General features: G+C 37.1%; 1 protein-coding gene across 3 annotated transcripts in view; it reads left to right on the forward strand.

Moving 5' to 3' along the window:
* The first annotated feature begins 554 nt into the window (after positions 1-554).
* The window catches only part of LOC104242493 (protein SABRE), a 40486-nt gene continuing 17302 nt past the window's right edge, over positions 555-23738 (forward strand). Inside the window, exons 1-11 of one of the 3 annotated variants that reach the window (XR_011406960.1) lie at positions 555-1006; positions 2772-2883; positions 3786-4046; positions 4897-5156; positions 9040-9256; positions 13628-13798; positions 13920-13997; positions 16507-16758; positions 17541-19631; positions 21026-22889; positions 23331-23431. Coding sequence is in view for 2 of the 3 variants with exons in the window: in XM_009797546.2 (XP_009795848.1) it covers positions 936-1006; positions 2772-2883; positions 3786-4046; positions 4897-5156; positions 9040-9256; positions 13628-13798; positions 13920-13997; positions 16507-16758; positions 17541-19631; positions 21026-22889; positions 23331-23431 (5478 nt within the window). In the remaining variant the exon portion in view is untranslated. Of the gene's footprint in view, positions 1007-2771; positions 2884-3785; positions 4047-4896; positions 5157-9039; positions 9257-13627; positions 13799-13919; positions 13998-16506; positions 16759-17540; positions 19632-21025; positions 22890-23330; positions 23432-23738 lie in introns of those variants that run through there. The other 2 variants (XM_009797546.2, XM_009797548.2) reach the window with 2 other exon arrangements.

The raw sequence follows: 23738 nt of genomic DNA on the forward strand, positions 1-23738 counted from the left end.
CTAAAGTTTAATTCTTTAGAATATTTTTAATTTATTGTATATAATTTTAACATCGCATGGTACAAAAATTTATTCCACGATGAAAATATTTTTTCGAACAAAGACCAATTTGTCAAGAAAGTGGTATTTTTATTGTTAGTAAGAATTTCAATGGTTGAGCTATGAAACATATTGTATTACAATGAGTTTTTATAATTAATATTTGAAACATGTGTAATGATGTAAATTTTATAAAAAGCTAAAGCAAAAGAAATTTTGTACTCCATTTCATATTTCACCCTAAGAAGATACATGCATACATTAAAATTAAAGTTCAAATGTTTACCAACCAACTTTCTCTTATTTTTTGCTTTCCAAGTTTACAATTCCTATCATTTGAAAGCTAAAAAATCCAGAATTATTGGATTAAGGACGAGCTCAAATCCCAAAAGGGTTAGGTTAGTCAATTAACACAGAACAAAGACATTTCATGCACGTCCATCAAAGAAATCAATAAAATAATTATTATTAATTTAAAAAAAAATAAAATCACAAAGGTTTCCCGTACATCCAACCGCACCAGATCCAACTCAATAGTCTTCTCCGCTTCTCGGAGTAAAACACAGAAAGAGTGATACACCACTTTCTCCCGATTTCTCCTCTTAATTCCTTTAACTCAAATATCTTATTATTCCCCTGATCCAACCCATTCACTTCGTTTCAACTTATTGACCATTCTCACCTCCTTCTTCTCCATTCCCTTTTTCCTCTGCAAATTCAAATCTTCTCTGTCAAAATTCACCATTTGATCTTCACTTCCACGCCGTGAACATCATGTAAAACTGTAATTAACTATTTTCTCTTCGAGTAATTCAATTATTTAAGCAATGATAGAACAGTGAGACGCGAAATTTAAGAGGATCCACGCGATTGGGATTGCCGCCGGCCGCGGCGAAATGGATGCTTCACCGGCGAAGTTTCTATTCGGATTCCTCTTTGCTTCCATAATACTATGGAGTATTTTCGTGTAAGTCAATCTCAGTCAAACTACTACTGATTATCAGTTGACTGTTGCTATGTTATGTATATAGCTTGTGTTGTTTATAATGTAATAGAATTGATTGATCTGATATGTGCAATATGTTGTTTTGTTGAATTGTACAATGGAAATGAGGTGACATGATTTGTCTCAACCGCACTTTATAGGTTCTGTTTGAACTAGCATTTTTGGCTTTAACAGATTAGAGTAAGCAATTTCTTATTCTTCATGTTTTTCTATATTAGGAAAACAAAAGAATATGAAAGCATAAGCTACTATTCACATATGTCTAAGCCTTGGTGGGCAGAATTACCTGGTGCTTGTGCTGGTGGAAGGTAGCAAGTACACGATGGAATAGTCGAGTTGCGCGTAAGCTGGCCCATACACCACCGTTATAAAAAAAACAAAGAAGAGAATATCTTATGTGAAAGTATGATAATTAGTTGATGGTGAAGCCTTTGATCCATTTCCAGCATCTCCAGCTAAAAAATAAGATTAGGAAATGGACGAAATTAACAGTTTGCTTGAATTACTCTACAGGAAAAATCTAATTCATAGAACTGAGATAGAGAGGGCCATATGGGGAGGACAGAAGGATGATTGTCACAGTGTATTATTTCTATAAAATATATGGATTTTCCTCACTCCTCTTACGAGTCTCCAGAGCACAAAAGAAAGTGTTTTTTTATTTATTTATTTAAATTTTCTTATTTACATGGACAGCAATATGGGGAGCTACCTGAATAATGGAAAATCTGAGAAGAAAAATGAAAATTCACATTAGTTGGTGCTTCATGTTTAACTATTTGGGGAGGGGGGGGAGTGGACGTCAATTAACTTATGCTTTCCTTCCAATTACGTATAGGGTTGTATAGATGAGCCGGAGACTCTGGTGTTGGGTAGGCTTGAAACTTATAAGGAATATGTGGAGAAGCAGAGCATGAGAAGTAATTCCTCTAGTGCTCATGCAAACATATGGATAGAGAGAAATAAGAGTCTCTGAAGAAGTGGAAAATCACTATTGTACATGTCAGTCAGAACCTTTAAAAAAATATTTTTTGCAGCATATTTGATAACCTCATCAAGATAAGTGGATGCTCTTTATGGAGAGTTACATCTTCTCGTAAGTATTCTCTGGTTTGTGTATGCCTTGTATTTTGTGGTTTAACCAATCACATCAATGAATCATTGACTTCATAACCTCCCCCCAAAATAATCACATGTTGCAATGATATAATTATCTTCCTTGCTTGGCTTGGTGCATAATATGATACCTATTTATATCATTGACTATGATTGAGAAGCAATATTTTGTAAATCAAGCCATTTCTCTTACTATGAGCATTTAGAAGTCTAGTCCATTAAGTTTGCTAAGACAAAATAATGTCTAGTTCTGTATACAGAGTTGGTACGTAAAGTTGAGAATTTGGATTTAATCTCAATTTCACGATGTACTTTTTTTTTTTTTTTTTTTTTTTTTTTTAAGAACGTCAAACATCCAAGTAGCAAAATACCGCACAATATATCCAATACATACAACATCATGCTCTACAGTCTCGGCTACTTTACTGCTTACCGTCTACTGGCTTATAATAAGTTCAAGCATAGCTCTTACATATTTCGCTACGGGCAAACATCAATAGTCCAAAAGCTAAATCCATTCAACTATTTAATAATTACTTCACTTTTTTTTTCTTTATCAAATTTATTGAGGTTTTGCAGTCTGGTTATTTTGTGCACTTTCCTGTCTCAGGTTTGCTTCCAGTATGCTGGCTTGGATTCTAAGCCGAGCCATGGGAGCATCTGTTTCCTTCCGTGTTGGAGGATGGAAATGCTTGAGAGATGTGGTGGTGAAGTTCAACAAGGTTGTTCTTTCTTTTTCAATTTTAGCTACAATTTAGATGTGGTTTTATCTGTTTTATGCTGTGTAGTTTAAGGAACAGTTCGATCATCGATGGTCCATTAAGTTTACGTTTTTCAGTTGTACATTATCGTTTGTCAACTGCATCTGATTAAGAGAATGCTTATAGGCATTGTATGACATATCCAATCATACACCTACGACTTACAACTTTGTTTCTCGAGGCACATTATATATAATATTTCATTCTTGAAGTGTATGTAAGGGAATGTGGAGGATCAGAAGAACCAGATAATACATAATAGCAAAAAGAGCAGTGTCAACTTGGATCCAGTTTGGTCAAATGTGGGGGTGGCCAATTTCAGAGTTTAATGCCACATGTTGGGGTGATGTCATCTCTTTTTCCCGTAATGTGAACTGACCTGAAAAGGAGTCCCAGTTAGGATAGATTTTGCAAAAGAAATAGCAACAAGCATATTTATATTAGAAATTTGGCATTCTAGAGTTCCACAGATTCTTTTTGGTATCCCTTCTCAAAAAAAGTTCCACAGATTCTTTTTGGTATCTCAGGATCAGGTCTTTGAGTTCCAGTATAGAAATTTGTGTGCATTGGGATCTTTTTGTTCTCTCTCTCTCTCTCTCTTATTTCTTTCTCTGTGTGTGTGTCTTGTCAAAAGTAAAACTGCCATTGTAGTTACACCAAGTACCGGAAGGCACAGTGACTTGGGAGGTCCCTCATTTAGTGAATTTGCTGAAGGGAATGACTAGGCTGCAGTCAGTTTATCTTAGATTCAACTTTTGACTACTGGCTTATAAGGAAATAATTTAGTTGCAAGATTTTCTCTTTGTTCTGGTTTCTCAATTTATGATATTTGTTCTCATGTCACTGGGAATAATAATTTGCAGGGTGCAGTTGAAAGTGTATCCATTGGCGAAATTAGACTCAGTATTCGTCAATCCTTGGTCAAGCTTGGGGTTGGTTTTATGTCCAGGGATCCAAAACTACAGGTGTTAATATGTGATTTAGAAGTTGTAATGAGGGCTCCCAGTAAAATCTCAAAAAAAGCAAGATCTCGTAAATCTCGCAAGTCAGGTAGAGGGAAGTGGATGGTTGTAGCTAATATGGCTAGATTTTTGTCAGTTTCAGTGACTGAGTTGGTTGTGAAGGTAACGATTGTTCTGGTCATTAAACTTGGTCTTATGAGCGCTCATGATTGGTTGAATGTCCTTGCATCACTTTACTCATGTACCCCAAAACACTACTGGTTGTTGCTTTCAGCTCTTCTTACATTTTATGACTGTTTTGTTGGGATAATTTTTCTTCACGTACAAGTTCATATGTCGAATAACGGAGTACTGCATTGCTTCTGCTTGTGGCAGTGGTCTAAGTTCTTTTAACTTATACATGTCAGAATTGTACTGAAGGTTGATGTGTATAACATTTCCATTAAAGTATGTATTGACTTGTTATAACATACGTATATCCATGTTAACTGATAATGACAAAAGATGCCAAACTAGTGATCTATCGCATATTAATGCTACTAAAATAAATACAAACAAGATCTAATTAGCTTTAAGATTCAGATTTTCAGATTTTAGAATGTTCTTGTGTGTTCTTTCTCTCTCCCTTAAATAATTTCATATTGAGAAAAATGGAAGGAGACACATTACACTCTTCTTCAACTGTTTTGTCTTGAATATTATGAAGAATCAACAACTGAATACTTTGGGAGACTCTTCTGATAGTGGTGTTGGCAAAAATTGTATATACATGCTTATTGCTTTAGGTGCATGAAAATTATTGCACATTGACTAAATGAACTTAATGGAGGAATTAATGTCCTGCAGTTGCTTATTATCTTTGTATAGTATCTCACTGCAATGGCTAAATGAAGTTGTTCCTTGGTGGATGCTGTGTTACATTCTTAATCGCTTTTTGGTGCATTTGTTTAACTTGCTTATCTTGTTTAGTTGTCTCTCCCTCCTTGCTGATTATCTTTTATAAACTATGCAGACACCAAAAGCTACCGTTGAGGTCAAAGAGTTGACGCTTGATTTATCTAAAGATGGTGGATCCAAGCCAGAATTATTTGTTAAGTTGCTGCTTGCTCCTATTTTTGTTCACTTTGGTGAATCACGAGTCAGTTATGATCAGTCATCAATGCATGGTGGATCTTTACCTTCCAACCATACATTACTAGGCATGACAGAGAGGGTCTCTGCTCCTTTCAGCTGTGAAGAATTTTCCATCACGTGTGAGTTTGGCCATGATAGGTATACCCTCTTTTAAATGTTTCATTTTGTTTCAATTTTTTTATGTAATTGGATTGACTTCTTCGGTAATTGACAACTCGTCCTCTCTAGTTGTTCTAATTTGACTTCTACTGTAGTCCATATATGGTGTTTCTCATTGGTATGTATTTGCTGGTAGAATTTTGTCACTTGATTCTAGCTTTTGAAACACTTGTATATTCCACACCCAAACATAACAGCATGAATCTTTGACAAGCATTTGATTTTCTAAAGCATCAGAGTTTTTCCTTCTGGAATAATCAGATGGATCATGTCTACTTCTGCATGTTCTTTTCCACCATATTTCAACTCTAAATAGGCGTAATATATCCACATCTGAACATTCGTCAGTAGGTTTGATCATGCGCTATTACAGAATCCATTCCTATTCTGTAATGAAAGTTGTATGAATTTATTTTTCAATACCTTGATCAAGATTACAACAACTACGCCTAATCCTAAACAAGTTGGGTTTGGCTATATGAATCCTCACTTCTTTCTTTAAGCTCAACTTATATCATCATCAATACCAAATAAATAAAGTGAGTGAAAAATAAGTTTTTATATATATATATATATATATATGTATGTATGTATAATATAATAATAATAATAATAATAATAATAATAATAATAATAATAATTAATAAGTTGTACTTAAGTTACCACCCAAACTATAACTCAAATCCCGGTTACACACTTTTGGCGAACGAAAATCACCTTACGCACTCAACCTTTCTAGAATGTAGCGTTTACACACTTTTTTTATGAGGTGACCTGCGCGTGTAAGTGAGCGCGTTAAAGTTAAATAATTAGTCCAAATTTTATTTTTTCTTATTTTTCTTTTAAATAAAAAGAAGAAAAAAGTATCTAAACCCTTCCCTCCCCTTTCGTCCCTGCCGCAACCCTCCCCCCTCCCTCCTTATCTTATCCAGATACCCCTTTGTTACACAAGTGACCCATTTAATTTCTTTTTCTCTTTCTTGCTTGCTTTCACACACCTTCCACCATAGAAGAACGAATTTTCAAGCTTGATTTCTTCTTCTTCTTCTTCTTCATTTTTTTTTTGTTAAATCTGGGGTTGATTTGGTGTTTGTGGAAGGTGTCAAGGACATTATATTGGTCTATGGAGGAGGCAACATAGGCCGGTATTATCTTCCTAAGCACCAACGGCTTAGAGTTAAGTATTTTCGACTTCAATTCCGACCAATTCGATTATTCCGATGAAAAGAAAGAGGACAAGTGATAAAATTCTTCAACTAGTTCTCTTTCTTAATCGAAGTGCCACCCTAATTTCTTCAGTGTTTATTGCTACTGGGAGGAAGATGCATTTGAAATTACCGTGGAAAATGACCGACGGATGTTAGGAAGAAGACAAAGAGAGGGTTAGGGAAAATGATTGTTTTTTCGTTTTGTTTTAATGCAAATTGAGGTGTATTTTTTAAGTATAATTTTTTCCCCTAAGACATAACACGTGTCACACATTGATTGGAGTGTGTAATGCAATCTCTAAGAAGAAGTGGTTAATCCCAAAAGTGGTGTGTTATAGGCACACTTTGGAAATGTTGAGTGTGTAAGGTAATTTTCCTCCACAAAAAGTGTGTAAGGGGGATTTGGTCCATAGTTCGAGTGGTAACTTATGTATTTTGCCTAATAATATTAATATTAGAAGCTTTTTAATAAGTCTAAAACCTATTCCCAACTAGTTTTCTTCCATCGTACCCCAATCAAGGATTTGTAGATCTTTTAAGACAGCTTCCTTCGATATGATTTTATGTCTACCCCGTCCCCTTTTAACACCTTTATTCATCATAGTTTCACACCCAAGGACAGTATATCCGTAGGTCGACGTAGGACGTTGACTAAACCATCTCAAGCAATCTTCTCTCAGTTTATCCTCAATACATGCTACTTGCACCTTTTGGCAAATACATCCATTTTTAATATTATCTAATCTTGTATGACCGCACATCCATCTTTTCGTATCCTTGCAACACTCATCTTGTGGATGTGTTGGACTTTAGCACCCCAACATTCACTATCATTTAACATTACCGGGCTCTGCATTTCCGCAACACTTTCTGTGTGAGCTTGGCACATTGTCGGTCCCAAGCCCGAACAAAGGAGGAGGATTGCGGTAGGTTGGCAACTAGTGTTAAAACTTGCCAATTCATGATGAATCCTCATAATACCTCGATCAAGATTAAAGACTTACTCAAAAAAAGAAAAGAAAATAAAATAGTATAGAAAGACAGAAAAAGCTTATACAAAGACCAGTATAAGCTATAATATATGTCTCCTCAAGTCATCAGCAGTCATTTATTGCAGATCTATATCAGCCTCTAAAACTTCAGCCTATAGAAATGCCAAAACAACCACTCTATCCCATAAGACACGACCAATGGCGTGGTTCTAAACTTATGGCAATGCTTGCATATTTATTATAACTTTTTTTCTTTTTCACATACACTGAGCTATAGCTGATAATGTATAAACAAGTAGAATCTCCCTTTATTAGAGTTCCCATAGCCCCAAAAATATTTGAAGAAAAATTCCCTTAAGTGTCTTTATAGGACTAAAATTTTCCCAAGAGGGGAAACGATTTTCATTGATAACTGCATGGAGGTGCCTTGATGTAGGCAAGATGAGTCTTGACTCTGAGTATACTGGGGATGAATGACAAAAACATCTTAAAATAGATCTTTTCCGTCCTCCTCTTGTAAAACACATCATCTTTGGTCAATCATATGAACGAATCTTGCCAAATTCTTTATTCGTAAAAAGGAGCAACAGTTGGAATCGCAACGTACATCGGAGTACTAGGTTTTCCAGCTTGCTGACCGTATTCAACTACGTTGAGGTAGAGAATGAAAGACAATTTGAAGCTTAAGAAGGCAGACTGAGTTAGGAAATTATTTGATCATGTCGAAGCTTAGCTACGACAATAACAACAACATACCCAGTATAATCCCACAAGTGGGGTCTGGGGAGGGGTAGTGTGTACGCAAACCTTACCCCTACCTTGCGAGGTAGAGCGGCTGTTTCCATGTCGAAGCTTGGCTCTTAGGGAAATAATGAGAGAACCTGAGAAGTGGCTGACTTTAGCAATCTTGATAGTTCTTTGGGAAACATTAAAGTTAGAAGCAAACTTTCATCAATGATCAGAAGAGCTTTATGATTGCAAAGATGGATCCGATAAATTTATTTTGGAAAAGGAGACTCTACAAATTCCAACTTTTAGCAACTAGGAGTTAGTCATATCGATGAAGAAATTGCTCGTAAGGATATAATATCCTTTCCATAAATCCTAGGAGTTGTAATAATGATAGATTTCTCATGTCAACTAGGAAGCATGATATGAAAATGTTAATATTTCTGCTAGAGCCGCTGTAGCATGACGAGTGGCTTCAATTGACCACTGCACATGAAAGTGACTTTGTCATCCGGCTTAGTTCTTTTGCTTAATTCCTCCTGCATCAATGGAACATGCATTCTTTAGCTTTGCTGGACGAAGAGCAGGTTGTGGTTAGAACAACCATATTTTTTTGTTTATGCTTTATAGAACAATTTTTTTGACCCACTAATATATAGCCTCAATTCTGTATTTTTAGATGAGCTAGAAAGTTTTATCTGATAAGACCTGTTTTTCTACTACTATTTTTCTTTGTACTGTTGGTATGTGCCTGTTGCAGATATTTTCTTCTGTAAACTAGATTGTGGCTTGCTTACTTCTCCCAATATGGGGAAAAAGGACTAGCTATTTGCAACCGTGACGTTCAATTGAAAGCAAGCAGATTTTGATATTTGATCTGAACTTGACTGTGCGTTGTTACTGCTCTGCTGTGTTCTGTTCCTTTTGGTTTAGGGAAGCAGGAGTGGTTGTTAGGAATATGGATATTGCCACCGGTGATGTGTCCATTAATCTGAATGAGGAGCTGTTACTTAAAAGGAAAGGTGAAGATGCCTTTTCTTCTACAGATGTAGCTGAAAAGGCGGTCAATGAATCTGGTACTGCTGTAAAGGCAGTGAAAAAACCAGCTAATTTGGCTGTTATGAAATATGCGTCAATGTTCCCTGAAAAGGTCAGTTATTTCTCTATCCTCCCCGTCTGCAACAAGCTTGACAATATGTTTTGTCCCTTTATAGCTTTGTGTTCGTCAAACTCACGTTTGACTTGTCTATTATTGAGTGTTTATTTGTTTTAAGTTTAAAATAATTGCATCTTAAGCTTTTCTGTAGAATGATTGAGGATAAAGAAGTTGGAAGTACAAGGATATGAAAGGGAAGAGGGTCTTAGATTATAAAAATGGTCTTCCTTTTGTCAGGAATAAATTAATGAAAATGCATCGAAATAGTGCATAATGGAGGAGGGAGGAAATAACCATTGTAGCCAGATCTGATATATAATGCATCAAAAGACGAGTGAGGGACGGGGAGAGGGAGGCTCTCAAAACCAAATGCGACTAGAAAGAACATGGGAATTAGCACCATTCATATGAGTGCTTTTGTCTCTTCAAGATAACAAAATGAAAGGACAACCCTCTCTATATCTCGGTCTCAGTTTAGCATCATATATTTTTCTAGAGAGCACTTGGTTTGCTCCTATTAGACTTCAATTACCATAGATGGTTACTTCCTCCAAATAATTTTTTTCCCGGGAACCACCATTGGTTCCATGTCTTTGAGTTATATAATAGATTGATCTAAAGTAAATTCCTCTATTACTTGTTTCAGAGGAAATAGGAACGCACTTCAACTTTTTACAATTTTCCAAAAAGATAGTAGCTAACCCTCATTTCTGAAAGACTGTTTAAGGTCATGGCATACTAGGATTCTCTATACTTAATTTGTTTTATCATTAATTTTTGTAATGTAAAGATGAAAACATGCTAAAACATATGGCAAAAGAAGTTGTTTGCAATTTTCCATGGAATGGTCCAATAATTTAGGGTGCCTGTAGTAAGTAGAAATTTATATTCAACTGTAATGGCTAATTTTTTTGTGCTATGCCCCAAAAGCAGTTTCCTATGAAGATCTATGGAGTCATCAAAGTAATTAAGGTAGCAGTAATATTTTAGAAAATGTGGTACTTGATAGTTCCAATTGATAAAAAAATTTAGTGCATCCTGAGATTATTAATTATTAAAAACCCCACTTTATATAATAGAGCGTGGAACAAATTAAAGTTATTATATAGTGCTAGGGCCGTTATTGATGAGGTGGTTGAGGCAAAAACATAGATAAAGTGCAGAGAACTGCAAAGAGTTTATCAGAGACCAAAGTCAACACAAAAAAGTAGTTTGATATATTTGTGAACAACAACAACAACAACAACCCAGTATAATCCCACAAGTGGGGTCTAGGGAGGGTAGGATGTATGCAGCCTTGCCCCTATCCTGGAAGGGCAGAGAGACTGTTTCCGATAGACCCTCGGCTAAAGAAGGTGAAAGAAGCCCTGATAGCAAGTAATAGCAAGACAAATAATTAAAAAACTAAATCGAAGATAGCAACATAGAATATGAAAGAGGTACAGATAACAAGTAATAGCAAGACAATATATTTAGAAAACTAAATCCAAACAGCAAACGAGAATCTGAACGAAGTACTGCTAGCAGACTACGGAATTACCGATGGCAAGTAATAACAGAACAAGACACTTCCCCAAAGAAGGTGTGGACTTGGAGTAAAAGATCTTAGGGTATTCAACAAAGCTTTGTTGGGGAAGTGGCTGTGGAGATTCAGGGTAGAAGAGCATGCTCTATGGAGGGAGGTCATAGTAGAAAAGTACGATTCCACAGGAGGGGGTTGGAGGACCAAGGCGATCTCAGCACCTTTCGGGTGTGGCATGTGGAGGAGCATCATGAAGAATTGGGAAGCCTTCAATGGCAACATCACCTACAGGGTGGGAGATGGAAGGAGAATCAACTTTTGGAATCATAGTTGGTGTGGAGAGGATACTCTGAGGGTCTCTTTCCCCCACGTCTTCAGAGTTTCAAACCAAAAGGAATTGATGGTTCAACAGATTCGGAAGGAGCATGAATTGTGGGGGGGGGGGAGGGTAGTATGAGACCTCTCATTTAGAAGGAACATGCAAGATTGGGAGATTGCAGAGCTCCAAGACAGGCCCCCACCATCTTGTGATTCTTGGAGATGGGGGTTGTGTGGCGATGGTTTGTTCACCGTAATGTCCTTTTACCAGAGTATGTTAGTGAGAGAGGAGACCACTTTTCCATACTCCTCGATCTGGATTCCTAAGGCGCCCAAGAAGGTGTGCTTTTTTGCATGGCTAGCGACGAGAGGAGTGATCTTGACTGCGGAAAATCTGCGAAAGAGAGGAATTACACTTGTTAGTTAGTGCTACATGTGTAAAAGCTCAGAGGAAGAAGTTGATCATCTTTTGTTGCATTGTCCTGTGTCCTCGGGTTTGTGGAGGGCAATCATGAATCTTTTTGGTGTTCAATGGGTGATGCCAAGCACGGTAAAGGAAATGTTATATAGTTGGGCCGGTTTCCGTAGAAGAAGAAAGCAAAAGGCGTGGAAGTTCGCACCGTTAGCTCTCATGTGATAGTTTGGGGGAGAGAAATAGGAGAGCTTTTGAGGGGATTGAGTCTCCTTTTTCACATCTTAAGAATAGTCTTTTATCTTTGATCGCTTTTTGGTGCACTCATATAGCCCCGACTTGTATAGAAGATTGGGCATCTTTTGTAGAGAATCATGTTCTGATATAAATTCTCTACTTTTTGGTATACTTGTACACGAGAGTTTTCTCTCTTTTGATTAATACAATTTACCTTATCAAAAAAAAAAAAAAAACAGAACAAGACATACGAACATAGCAAACTAAGGAAAAAAGGGTATCGTACTAGCACTCATACTATCGAACTAGAGAAGACAAAGGGAAACACACGACTACCTACTAACCTTCTACCCTAATCTTCAACCTCCACACCCTTCGTTCAGATTTGTGAATATCTTGTAAATAAAGTGTATAACAATTAGGAATTAATTAGGATCTTTTGTATTAATTGGACTAAATTAGGATGATTACATGCATGCAATTATGTTTCTTTCCTACTTTAAAATATGTGTAAACATTACATAAAATCTAATGCCTGCGGAAATATCAAGCTGATGTATTCCCAAAAATTTTCCTTCTCTTTGACATCCTCTATTTTCTCTAAAATCAGAGTGGGAAGATCCTTTTCTTCTTAACCCCCCTCTCCGCCAATTACTGCTGTAAGGTTGTAGGACAGTAGTAATTATTGTCTCTTCTGCAGCTTTAGTAGAGTTATGGTTCATAGGCCAGAATATGATGCATTTGCTCAAGAACTCAACAAATTTTCCAGCCTGTTATCTAGTAGCGTGGATTGAGGTTGATGCGCAATCTGTTATGGAATTCAATCTTAAGCTACATAAGGGATTGATATATCTGCATCAAGCTAGGAACATAATGATATGTATGCTCCACCTGAATGTGGAGCTCTTGTTATTAAAGTGTACATCAATTAGGAATCAATAGATGATTTGCTTCGACTAGGAATCATTTAGGATGATACCATGCCCGTAAATATGATTCTTTTCCATTTTTAGGACTGTATAAACAGTATCCGAACCCTAATAACAAGCTGATATCTTCCTGAAAACGTCTCCCCTTATCTTTCTTATATCCCTTTCTCTTCCTTTCTACAGAGCGAATGCTGTTGCACAGTTTTTGTTTTGGAAAATCATGAGCAATTGCTAACTAAAAGTGACAATTGAATGCTCAATTTCCAGCTCTGTTAAGGTCCTTACGAGCTCTCCTTGCATGTGGAATACTCTTGCATTAATGGGGCTGAGTATATTGTGTTTAACATGGTCAAAGTTTTTTTGATAAGTAAAACATAGTCAAAACTCTCTGTTTCAAACTTTGTGATCTAATTTGGACTGGCTATTTCTATGATCAACTGATGATATACTCTGTTTACTGGTTCTTCCTCCTGTAGTTTGGGAAGAGTTGGTCTACTGTATCTATGATATCTCTCTTGCACAAGGCAATGAATCCCTTCTGTGGAAATTTTGCTTTTATTTGTTCCTTTTTTGATTGCTTAGATAACTGGAGATCATGGGAGAGCGAAGTTGGCACAATACCTATAAGGACAAAACTGCCTATGGGCTAATTGCTGTATATCGAGCTTTTAAACAGGACTGAATGTGAATATGCATCATTTGCTTAGACAAATCTTTTGATGCGCAACACCTGGAAATTAAATTACCACATAAATTTATGGTGTTGTTTTACTTTGCAAAATCCACTGATGATTGGTTCTACCTGTTTCATTTTACGTTTGACACAAATTAAAGCTTTCAATTCTATAATTAATTCCTTTATGTTTCCCAGTTTTTTTTGCGCTTACTGCATAGCATAGTGTTAGGAAGTTAGTATAGTTTGATTGACATATGTATTTGTTTGATAGCTTAGTTTCGTGTTACCCAAACTGGATATGAAGTTTGTGCACCGTGAAGTGGGCCTTATGGTTGAGAATAACATTATGGGCATCCAACTGAAAGGCACAAAAACTCGATCATTTGAAGATGTTGGAGAAAGTACGCGGGTTGATGTTCAGATGGAGTTCAGTGAGATTCATGTATGTTTGTATTACTCAGTTCTTTCCAACTTTTTTTTGCTAAAATTTCTATTACTCAGATATTTCTCCTATTCTTGTACTCTTCTGTGCTAAATAAAAGTGCCTCTTTGTTATACCGTAGCTACTGAAAGATGGTGGCATATCAGTCGTGGAGATATTAAAACTTGATGTTGTCTCTTCAGTATATATTCCACTTCAGGTATGTGTTAAATTTACTTTGACCGCAGCATTTTCTATTCTCTCTCTCTCTCTCCCTTACCTTGTGCTATTTTCTGCGAACTGCTGCACCAGGAAATAAAATACAAAGTGGTACAATTGCTTCGTTCACTGTTTGAGAAGGCAAACTTGGACATGCTCTAGTCCTCTGAACCAAGATTCTTAAATTTTGAGACACTACAATCAGCATTATTGGATAATTAGCGCCCCCTCCCCCTAAACTTATTAGATAATACCTAGGTCAGGCTATTGGTTGCTGTATATACTTTTTCCTACAATTAGCATCATTTGAGAAGTAGCCCCCAACCCCAACTTATTAAATTATACCTAGGATCGGGGTCTTGGTATATTTTCTTGTCTTTTCTACTTGCTCGATGACTTAACTTACATGCAAGGATTAGTGTCTATCCTGGGTGTTCTTCTAACTTATTGTAAAGACACTTTGGTGTAAAATAAAAAAGGGAAGCATGTAGAATTTAAACACATTCTATACTACTAACATTGTTTTTGATTAAGCGGTAAAACTTTTTTTATGATGGAGCAAAAAGACCTGTATACATGTAGTATACCAAAAAAGTAGAAAACCTAGAAAAAGATGTGGTTTTCTCAAAGGACACCCAATTTCTTAAACATATAGGTGCCTTATGGGTGCACTAAGAGGAAATAAGGGATTAGAGGCTATTTCTCAAATGTGTGAAATCATTCTCTGTTCCTTCAAAATCTCTCTTATTTCTATCTCTCCATACAACCCACTTAAGTGCTAGTGGAGCAACATCTCATGCCCTGTCTTCTCTTCCGTCTGCCAAAACTTCAGCTGAACATTGCTTCTTTCATAGTGCCTGACATCATCCAATGTAGTCCAAACCATCTCAGTATTTTCCACCATAACAGAAGCTACCCTACGATGTAGAAGGAGATGATCCATGTCTTCACTCGAGCACTTCAATAGGTGCAAGTAATCTTCCTTTTCTTCATATTCTTATCCATCAAGATCACCTCCTTGTTGCTAGCCAAGTGAGAAAACACACCTTTCTCGGTAACTTAGGATCCAGATGAAGAGACATGGAAAGGCTGCCTCCTTCCATGGTCACAAGCTTCTCATAATATGGCTTTAGAAAACACACACTATTATTGGCCGCCTACCTCCGTACATCATGGCTATCGGCGGTGTTTTGTTTTTGAATCAATTCAACAAGGCTTCAGAATTCTGCCACTCTCACTCTTGAAAGTTTCTCCCGAACCTCAAGTCCTGAATGATTCCTCCACCTTGTAGTCTCCAGAGCCTGTTGGACTGTTGTCTCCTTTTGACATGAATTCTATAAATGTTTGAAAATAGAATTCTCAGTGTATTGTTCCCATATGCTAGCAACGTTAAAATTTCTAATTGAAATAGCTGCTGACAATCAATAGGTCGAGAATCAACATTAAATAATCTAATTTATCTAATTTTAATGAATGGTGAATGGATTAAAATGGACTTGAATGGAGAAGGAAGGATACATAGGGTTGACTTAGTTGAAAACAAAGGTATCCTTACCAAAACTTCGTATTTCTCAAATTATTGCTCAACAATTTAATCTATCTGTCTCTCAACTATAAGTACAACTCTCTTCCCCTCTTTTCTTTTAGTTTTTTCTACTGTCTCTTCTCCTGTTCCTCTTTGGAGTAACAAAGTGCATCACAGAATCACAAGCTCTTTGAATCAATTAATATCTCGTGAATAAACCGACAATGAATTCCAAATCATTGTCAAGATAATCTTCAGAGTTCTGTATGTAGTTCTATGTTTCTCTTCTTGATTTTATTCTGACTTTCTCCACTAGTATATTATGTTTTCTTGTGCTTTAAACTACTATATTTTTTTGTTTTATGTTTTATGTTTAATATTTAATTAAATAAAAAAAACTCTTTCTTAAGAAAAAAAATAATTATAGTTTTTCACAATATTAAATTTAAACTAGTTCTCTGTATAAATAATACAATTGTAAAATGAACCTTGATATTGTCTTTTTTTTTTGGTAATTTACACGCAGAAACACATGGACAAACATAATCTGTTTATCAAATAATTAAAAAGGCACATCTCAAATGAATTGGCCAAACACAAATTGTTACTCTCCAAAAATACTTCTCTGAAAAGCTATTTCGACAAAAGTGCTTCTGAACATGAGCATGTTTTTTTTTGCTGTTGAAAATTTGGCCAAACAGGCTCTTATTGTTGGTTCTATCCATAGTAAGAAAAACTGCTGTGAGCAATAAATTTTTTTAAAAATGTACAAGTTATTGCATATAAGTATATCTCTAGTTTACACATGTGACAAAATCTTTTTGGTTCCCAGACTGCTATTTGAACTGGTTCTTTTCATGGCATGTTCTCATTTGAATTTGTATCATCTTTGATGCTTTCCCCATAGCATTCATTTTTTTCTTCAAGTTTTATATTATTCTCTCTCTTTTACCTATTCAATTGCTGAGGATTCTTTGCTTTACAGCCTGCTTCACCCATCAGATCAGAAGTTGATGTCAAGCTTGGGGGTACTCAGTGCAACCTGGTGATAACTAGATTACATCCGTGGATGCAACTTCATGCTTTGAGGAAAAGGAAAATGGTTCTTCGAGGAGAAAGTTCTACTCGTGAAAAATCACACTCTTCTGATCATAAAGCATTCATGTGGACCTCCACTATTTCGGCGCCAGAAATGACTGTAGTGCTCTATGATTTGGATGGCTCACCACTCTATCATGTAAGACCCTTTGAAATCAGATCCACATCTTTTACTCTTGTTAAAGGCATCTTTTTTTTGGTTTCTGACTTAAAAGGATGCTCTTATCCGTTTCAAAACCATCTGTATCTTTGTGTACTGAGGAAAAATGTTTTCTAAGCTCAGATTTAACCCTTTGTTTTTGCACGTAATCTATGTTTCAAACTTGTTCCTTTTAGCCTGAGAGCAATGCTGGGTATCTGAGGTAGTACATTTTGCCAAATGTGTGGGGCGAGTTTTTTTTTAGTTTCGCTATTGTCTAAAGCTATGATCTTTTGTGTCTTCGCACAGAAAATCGTAAAGTGATCCGAGCTCAACTAAGAAAGAAAATTCTTTTCATGAGCTTTCTAATCTGGCTATTTGGATAGTTTAGCTTGAGAGCAGTGTAGGATTTCTGAAACAGTATATTACCTCTGAGTATGTGGGGTAAGTTCGTGTTTTGACTTAACCATTGTGTAAAGCTATTTGTTTTTGAACTCTTTCTAACAATTTATGTCTTCTTAACGTACAAGGAAGGAGGTGGACTTTCTTGATTCGATTCTTTGTGGGCCTTTTCTATGTAATTTAGGGCATGTTGCCCTTTAATTTCATTCTTTCCTTTTAATGACAATTTCTATTCCATGCGAACTACTAAAAGTTAGACATCATAATAAACAGAGATAGTCAACTGTTCAGCTTGTGTCTGTAAAATCCTTGTTTACCAGAACCATGTTACTTCAACTTTTGTTTTAAATTGTGATGTCATGTTCCTTTGTAAATTGCAGGGTTGTTCACAGTCCTCACATGTCTTTGCCAATAATATATCAAGTACAGGTACAGTGGTGCACATGGAACTTGGTGAATTTAATCTGAACATGTCAGATGAGTATCGGGAATGCTTAAAAGAGAGCCTCTTTGGGGTTGAAACAAACATGGGTTCACTTATTTATATAGCAAAAATCAGTCTTGACTGGGGCAAGAAAGATATGGATTCACCTGAAGATTGTCTCAAGAATAAAACAGTTCTCTCTGTTGATGTTACTGGGATGGGTGTTCACTTAACCTTCCAGCGCATTGGGTCTCTGATGTCTACAGCTCTGTCTTTCAAGCGTTTACTGAAGAGTCTCTCTGGTTCTGGTAAGAAACCACATAACCAGGTGACGAAATCGTCCAAGCCATCTGGGAAAGGGATTCAACTCATCAAATTCAATCTAGAAAGATGTTCTTTAAATGTTTGTGGAGAAGTGGGTTTGGAAAATTCTGTTGTTCCTGATTACAAACGTGCCAACTATGGATCTCAGGGAGGTCGAATTGTAATTAGTGTTTCAGCTGATGGTACACCCCGCACTGCAACTATAAGATCTACGGCTCCAGTTGAGCTTAAAAAACTCAAGTATTCTGTGTCCCTTGATATTTTCCACCTAAGTCTATCCATGAACAAGGAGAAAAAATCTACACAAATGGAGCTTGAAAGAGCCAGATCAATCTATCAAGAACATTTGGAAGACAGTAACCTCCATGGAGCAAGAGTTACATTGCTTGACATGCAGAATGCAAAGTTTGTGAGGCGATCTGGTGGTCTTAAAGAGATTGCAGTGTGCTCACTCTTTAGCGCCACTGATATATCGGTCAGATGGGAGCCTGATGTACATATAGCTTTGGTTGAACTTGGGCTGCACTTGAAATTACTTCTGCACAATCAGAAGCTTCAGGAACTTGCTAAAGGTGACCGTAAAGATAATGGGCAGGGCACTGAGACTTCAATGGAGTCAGTACCATTGGAGAAACACAAGAAAAGAGAATCCATCTTTGCTATTGATGTGGAAATGCTTCATATAGCTGCAGAAGTTGGAGATGGTGTTGAGACAACTGTCCAGGTGCAGTCAATCTTTTCCGAAAATGCTCGGATAGGTGTGCTTCTTGAAGGGTTAATGCTCAACTTTAATAATGCAAGAGTGTTTAGAAGCAGTAGAATGCAAGTCTCTCGCATTCCAAATGCCTCTGGAAGTGCATCAGCTGCAAAACACGAGATAGGCACAACATGGGATTGGGTTATTCAAGCCCTTGATGTCCACATATGCATGCCATACAGGTTGGAATTGCGGGCCATCAATGATTCTGTTGAGGAAATGCTTCGAGCTTTAAAGCTTGTTACTGCTGCAAAAACTAAACTTTTGTTTCCCAATAAGGAAGAGAAACCAAAAGCTAAAGCAACTAGCGCATCAAAAATTGGACGAGTTCGATTTTGCATAAAGAAACTCACTGCTGATATTGAAGAACAACCAATACAGGGATGGCTTGATGAACATTATCAGTTGTTGAAGAAGGAGGCTTGTGAATTAGCTGTCAGATTAAACTTTATTGATGAGCTTATTGCGAAAGGTACCAAATCTCTTGGTGTTGCGGAGAAAAATGATTCTCTTGAAGATGGTAAGATCCACTTCAATGGAGAAGACATTGACGTGGATGACGCTTCAGCCATTCAGAAACTGCGAGAGGAGATCTATAAGCAGTCATTCCGGTCATACTACCAGGCATGCCAAAATCTTGTGCAATCGGAAGGATCTGGAGCCTGTAGTGAAGGGTTTCAAGGGGGTTTCAAGCCTAGCACTGCCAGAAGTTCTCTCTTTTCAATTTCTGCTACAGAGCTGGATGTAAGTTTGACAAGAATTGAAGGAGGTGATTTCGGGATGATAGAGATTCTGCAAAAGCTTGATCCAGTATGCCGTGCACATAGCATCCCATTTTCACGATTATATGGTAGTAATATCAATTTGCAGACGGGTTCCCTTGCTGTTCAGATAAGAAATTACACGTGCCCACTATTTGCTGCAACTTCTGGCAGATGTGAAGGACGTGTTATATTAGCTCAGCAGGTCTGATCGTTGCTCTTTTCCTGTTTTCTTCATCTTTAAACTATTAAACAAATCTTTTGGCGAAAATATTTCCACAAGAACTATTTGCAATTATGTGAAACCTATACAAATGATTTCTTTCTGAAGGATGTGACAGCCAAATTGGCGCCCATCATAAAAAAGAAGCAGGTAGATGCACCATCTAGTATCTTGTAATAAGACCCACTGAATTACCAATGCTAAGATGTGGATCAATTCAAACAGTTCTTTTTTAATTTTTAATTTTTAATTTGGGAAAAGGTTCAAATTTGCCTTCGTTAATAGTTGAGGTGAGATCTACCATTGCAGTTGCAAAAATGGGCTAGATTTACCCTTGTTGAATAATGGTCAATTATTATGACTAATCACCATTAACCCATAGTTTAGGGGAAAATCTAGGCCATTTCGCATAGTTTATGCGCAAATTTGGATCTTTTCCCAACTTCTAAATCATAAATCCTAAACCATCGCATTACCTCCTGCATGCACAGCCGCCAGGAGACCCTTCTTCGACCAGCTGTCTCCACCATTGACACCCACTTACAGACGTCCCATTCATCATAAAATCCCTCCACTTCTCCTCCGCTTCGCCACACTGCACCAAACCTCCTTTCATGCCTGACTGCGTAAAAATTTGCTCAATAGCTCCTTCCATTCACAAGAAAATAGCCACATTTTCCATTTTATCTCCACTGACTCACCTCTCGGCCATACTCATTCCATTGTCGATACCACCTTCAATTCAAAAAATTCATGACTGAACAGTATCACCTTGGTTTCATCTCCTCCAGTACCAAAGCAGACATCCGTATCTTCCTAGTTTCCCATTCTCCCTACACAACTCAAAAGCTCTGTTATCTGTAGTTTTTAAAAACTCCTGAAACTTTCAGTAAATTTTTGCCTCGGATTGTTTGGATATGATTATTTTGAGTTGATCTAGATTGATCAGATGTGGTTTGATTAATTCGACTTCATTGTCATTATTATCTACAGGTTAGGGATGTAACTTTTTCTAGAATCAGTTGTTTACAAAGTTGTAAATGTAATCACTATAATTTCCTAGCCAAACTCCATACTCGAGGGAACTTTCAAGTTTTTCCATTGTTTCCAATCTTTTCTTCCTATTCTACAATCAAGTGACTGAAATGCTACCTTGTGCAAGTTAGCATTGGCAGCAAGACTTTATTGGAGATAGCATTATGTTTAACTTTGCTTCTTTGCATTGGAGTATCGTGTTAAAGTGGCAAGCTATATTATATTCCTCATTCTACAGTATTTTATTCTTGAGAAGTATATTAGTTTGTTTTAGAATGTTTTGAATTTTGACGACAGACTTGTTAACACAAAATCAACCTTTTTATCCATGTTGCGTGCAGGCAACATGTTTTCAGCCTCAAATCCACCAAAATGTGTACATTGGGAGATGGAGGAAGGTCCATTTGCTCCGTTCTGCTAGTGGGACAACACCACCAATGAAAACATACTCTGATTTGCCCTTACATTTTCAGAAAGCAGAAATTTCCTATGGAGTTGGTTTCGAACCAGCTCTTGCTGATATTAGCTATGCTTTTACAGTGGCGCTGCGTAGGGCCAATTTGAGCATCAGAAATCCAAGTCCAGATCCTCCGCAGCCGAAAAAGGAAAAGAGCTTGCCATGGTGGGATGAAATGAGAAACTACATTCATGGAAACACCTCCTTATATTTTTCTGAGTCCCAATGGAATATTCTTGCCAGTACTGATCCTTATGAAAAGTCTGACAAGCTTCAGATAAGATCTGGGTATATGGAACTCCAGCAGTCAGATGGCCGCGTTTATTGTTTTGCAAAGAAGTTCAAGATTCTAGTGAGCAGCTTGGATAGCTTGTTGAAGAACTCCAACTTAAAGCGTCCATCTGGCTTTTCCTGTACTTTCATAGAGGCCCCGGCCTTTAGTCTTGAAGTGATAATGGAGTGGGAATGTGATTCTGGAAACCCTCTAAACCATTATTTATTTGCATTTCCCAGTGAAGGAGTGCCTCGTGAAAAAGTTTATGATCCATTTAGATCAACTTCTCTGTCACTACGGTGGAATTTGTTGCTTAGGCCCTCTCTTCCCAGTCATGATAATCAGTCAAGCTTATGTGCAGTGGGTGATCAGGGTGCCTTGGATGCAGCTGGTTGTGGTGCAACGAAGCCAGATAGCTTGTCAGTTTCTCCAACACTAAAACTTGGTCCTCATGATTTGGCATGGATACTGAAATTCTGGAGCTTAAATTATAATCCGCCTCACAAATTGCGGTCTTTTTCTAGGTGGCCACGTTTTGGAATACCGAGAGTTCCTAGATCTGGCAATCTTTCATTAGACAAGGTGATGACAGAATTTATGTTCAGAGTTGATGCCACACCAGCATGCATAAGGCATATGCCTTTAGACGATGATGACCCAGCAAAGGGGCTGACATTTTCTATGAATAAATTAAAATATGAACTTTATTATGGCCGAGGAAAGCAAAAATACACCTTTGAGAGCAAGCGTGACACTCTTGATCTTGTGTACCAGGGTCTTGACCTCCACATGCCTAAGGCATTTATAAATAGAGATGATGATAGCAGTGTTGCAAAAGTAGTTAAAATGACTAGGAAAACATCACAATCTGCATCAACAGAAAGGTCTTCTAACGATAAAACTAGCAGTGTGAGCAGCAGCATGGAGAGACAGCGTGATGATGGGTTTCTTTTATCATCTGAGTATTTTACAATCAGAAGGCAAGCCCCAAAAGCTGACCCAGATAGGTTGTTGGCGTGGCAAGAAGCTGGTAGGAGAAATCTGGAGATGACATATGTGAGATCTGAGTTTGAAAATGGGAGTGAAAGTGATGACCATACAAGATCTGACCCAAGTGACGATGATGGATATAATGTAGTGATCGCTGATAATTGTCAGCGAATCTTTGTCTATGGTCTAAAGCTTTTGTGGACACTTGAGAATAGAGATGCAGTTTGGTCTTGGGTAGGTGGAATATCTAAGGCTTTTGAATCTCCAAAACCATCTCCTTCTAGGCAATATGCCCAAAGAAAGTTGCTGGAGGATAGTGAGGTAATTGATAGAACTGAATTACCTCAAGATGATATCCAGAAGTCTCCAGTTAGTCATTGTGCAAGCTCCTCTTCTCCACAACACGTGAGGCCATCAAAAGCACAAGTAGAATCACCTCCATCAAGTGAAGTTAAAGTAGAAACTCTTCCATCCAGTTCCGCTGGTAAGCTCTAATTGGACCTTGACTCTCTATCTTGACTTAGAGCATTAGATATGTGTATTCTTCTTTGAGAATTAGTGAAACTTCAAAGCCAAAAAAAATAAAATAACAATAATTAAAGAAAGAATTAGTGAAATGTAGCATAGTTCTAAAAACGCTGCATCTTGGATAGTTGTTAGTTATTATACATAAGGAGTTTACTTTATGATCTAATACATAAGCACTAAAAGTCAATATTTCTAGTTCGCATATTTGGCATATCCAATCTACCTTCTGGACTAGCCCTCTTTTTTGACAATCGATTAATTGTAGCAGCTTGACATGGCTGCATTTGCTTGTGATCTATATAAATGTTTGTATAATATTTGAGATATGGGTCATAATCTTTTGTTATCGTTCTCACTACTTAAACTCCTCACCGCAATACGTTATCTCTATTACCAGCAAAGCTTGCCAACATTGAAGACTGTGAGGGGGAGGGCACTCGCCATTTCATGGTCAATGTCATTGAACCACAATTCAATCTTCACTCAGAAGATGCAAATGTAAGTTAATTATCTGTTGATATTTCAGAGCTTAACTAATTGGATTGGTTCTCGGTCACAGCTTTTCTAGTTTACTGTATCCTTATTCACTGTCATGTCATTGATATTTGTTTCTTTTTCCTTTTGGATTGAAATCCTCTGAACCTTATGCTTGCTTGTAATATTCATTTGTAATGTCAACTGTTTACATAAGTCATCTCTGTACCTTATTGTAAGCTTCTAGCTACATGAAATATTTTCCTTCATTGACAAAATAAATAGTTACCATACGCGGCAAAAGGTGCAAGTAGCAGTGTAGCACACATTG

This window comes from Nicotiana sylvestris, chromosome 4 (genome assembly GCF_000393655.2).
Source record: "Nicotiana sylvestris chromosome 4, ASM39365v2, whole genome shotgun sequence".
NCBI classification, from domain to species: domain Eukaryota; kingdom Viridiplantae; phylum Streptophyta; class Magnoliopsida; order Solanales; family Solanaceae; genus Nicotiana; species Nicotiana sylvestris.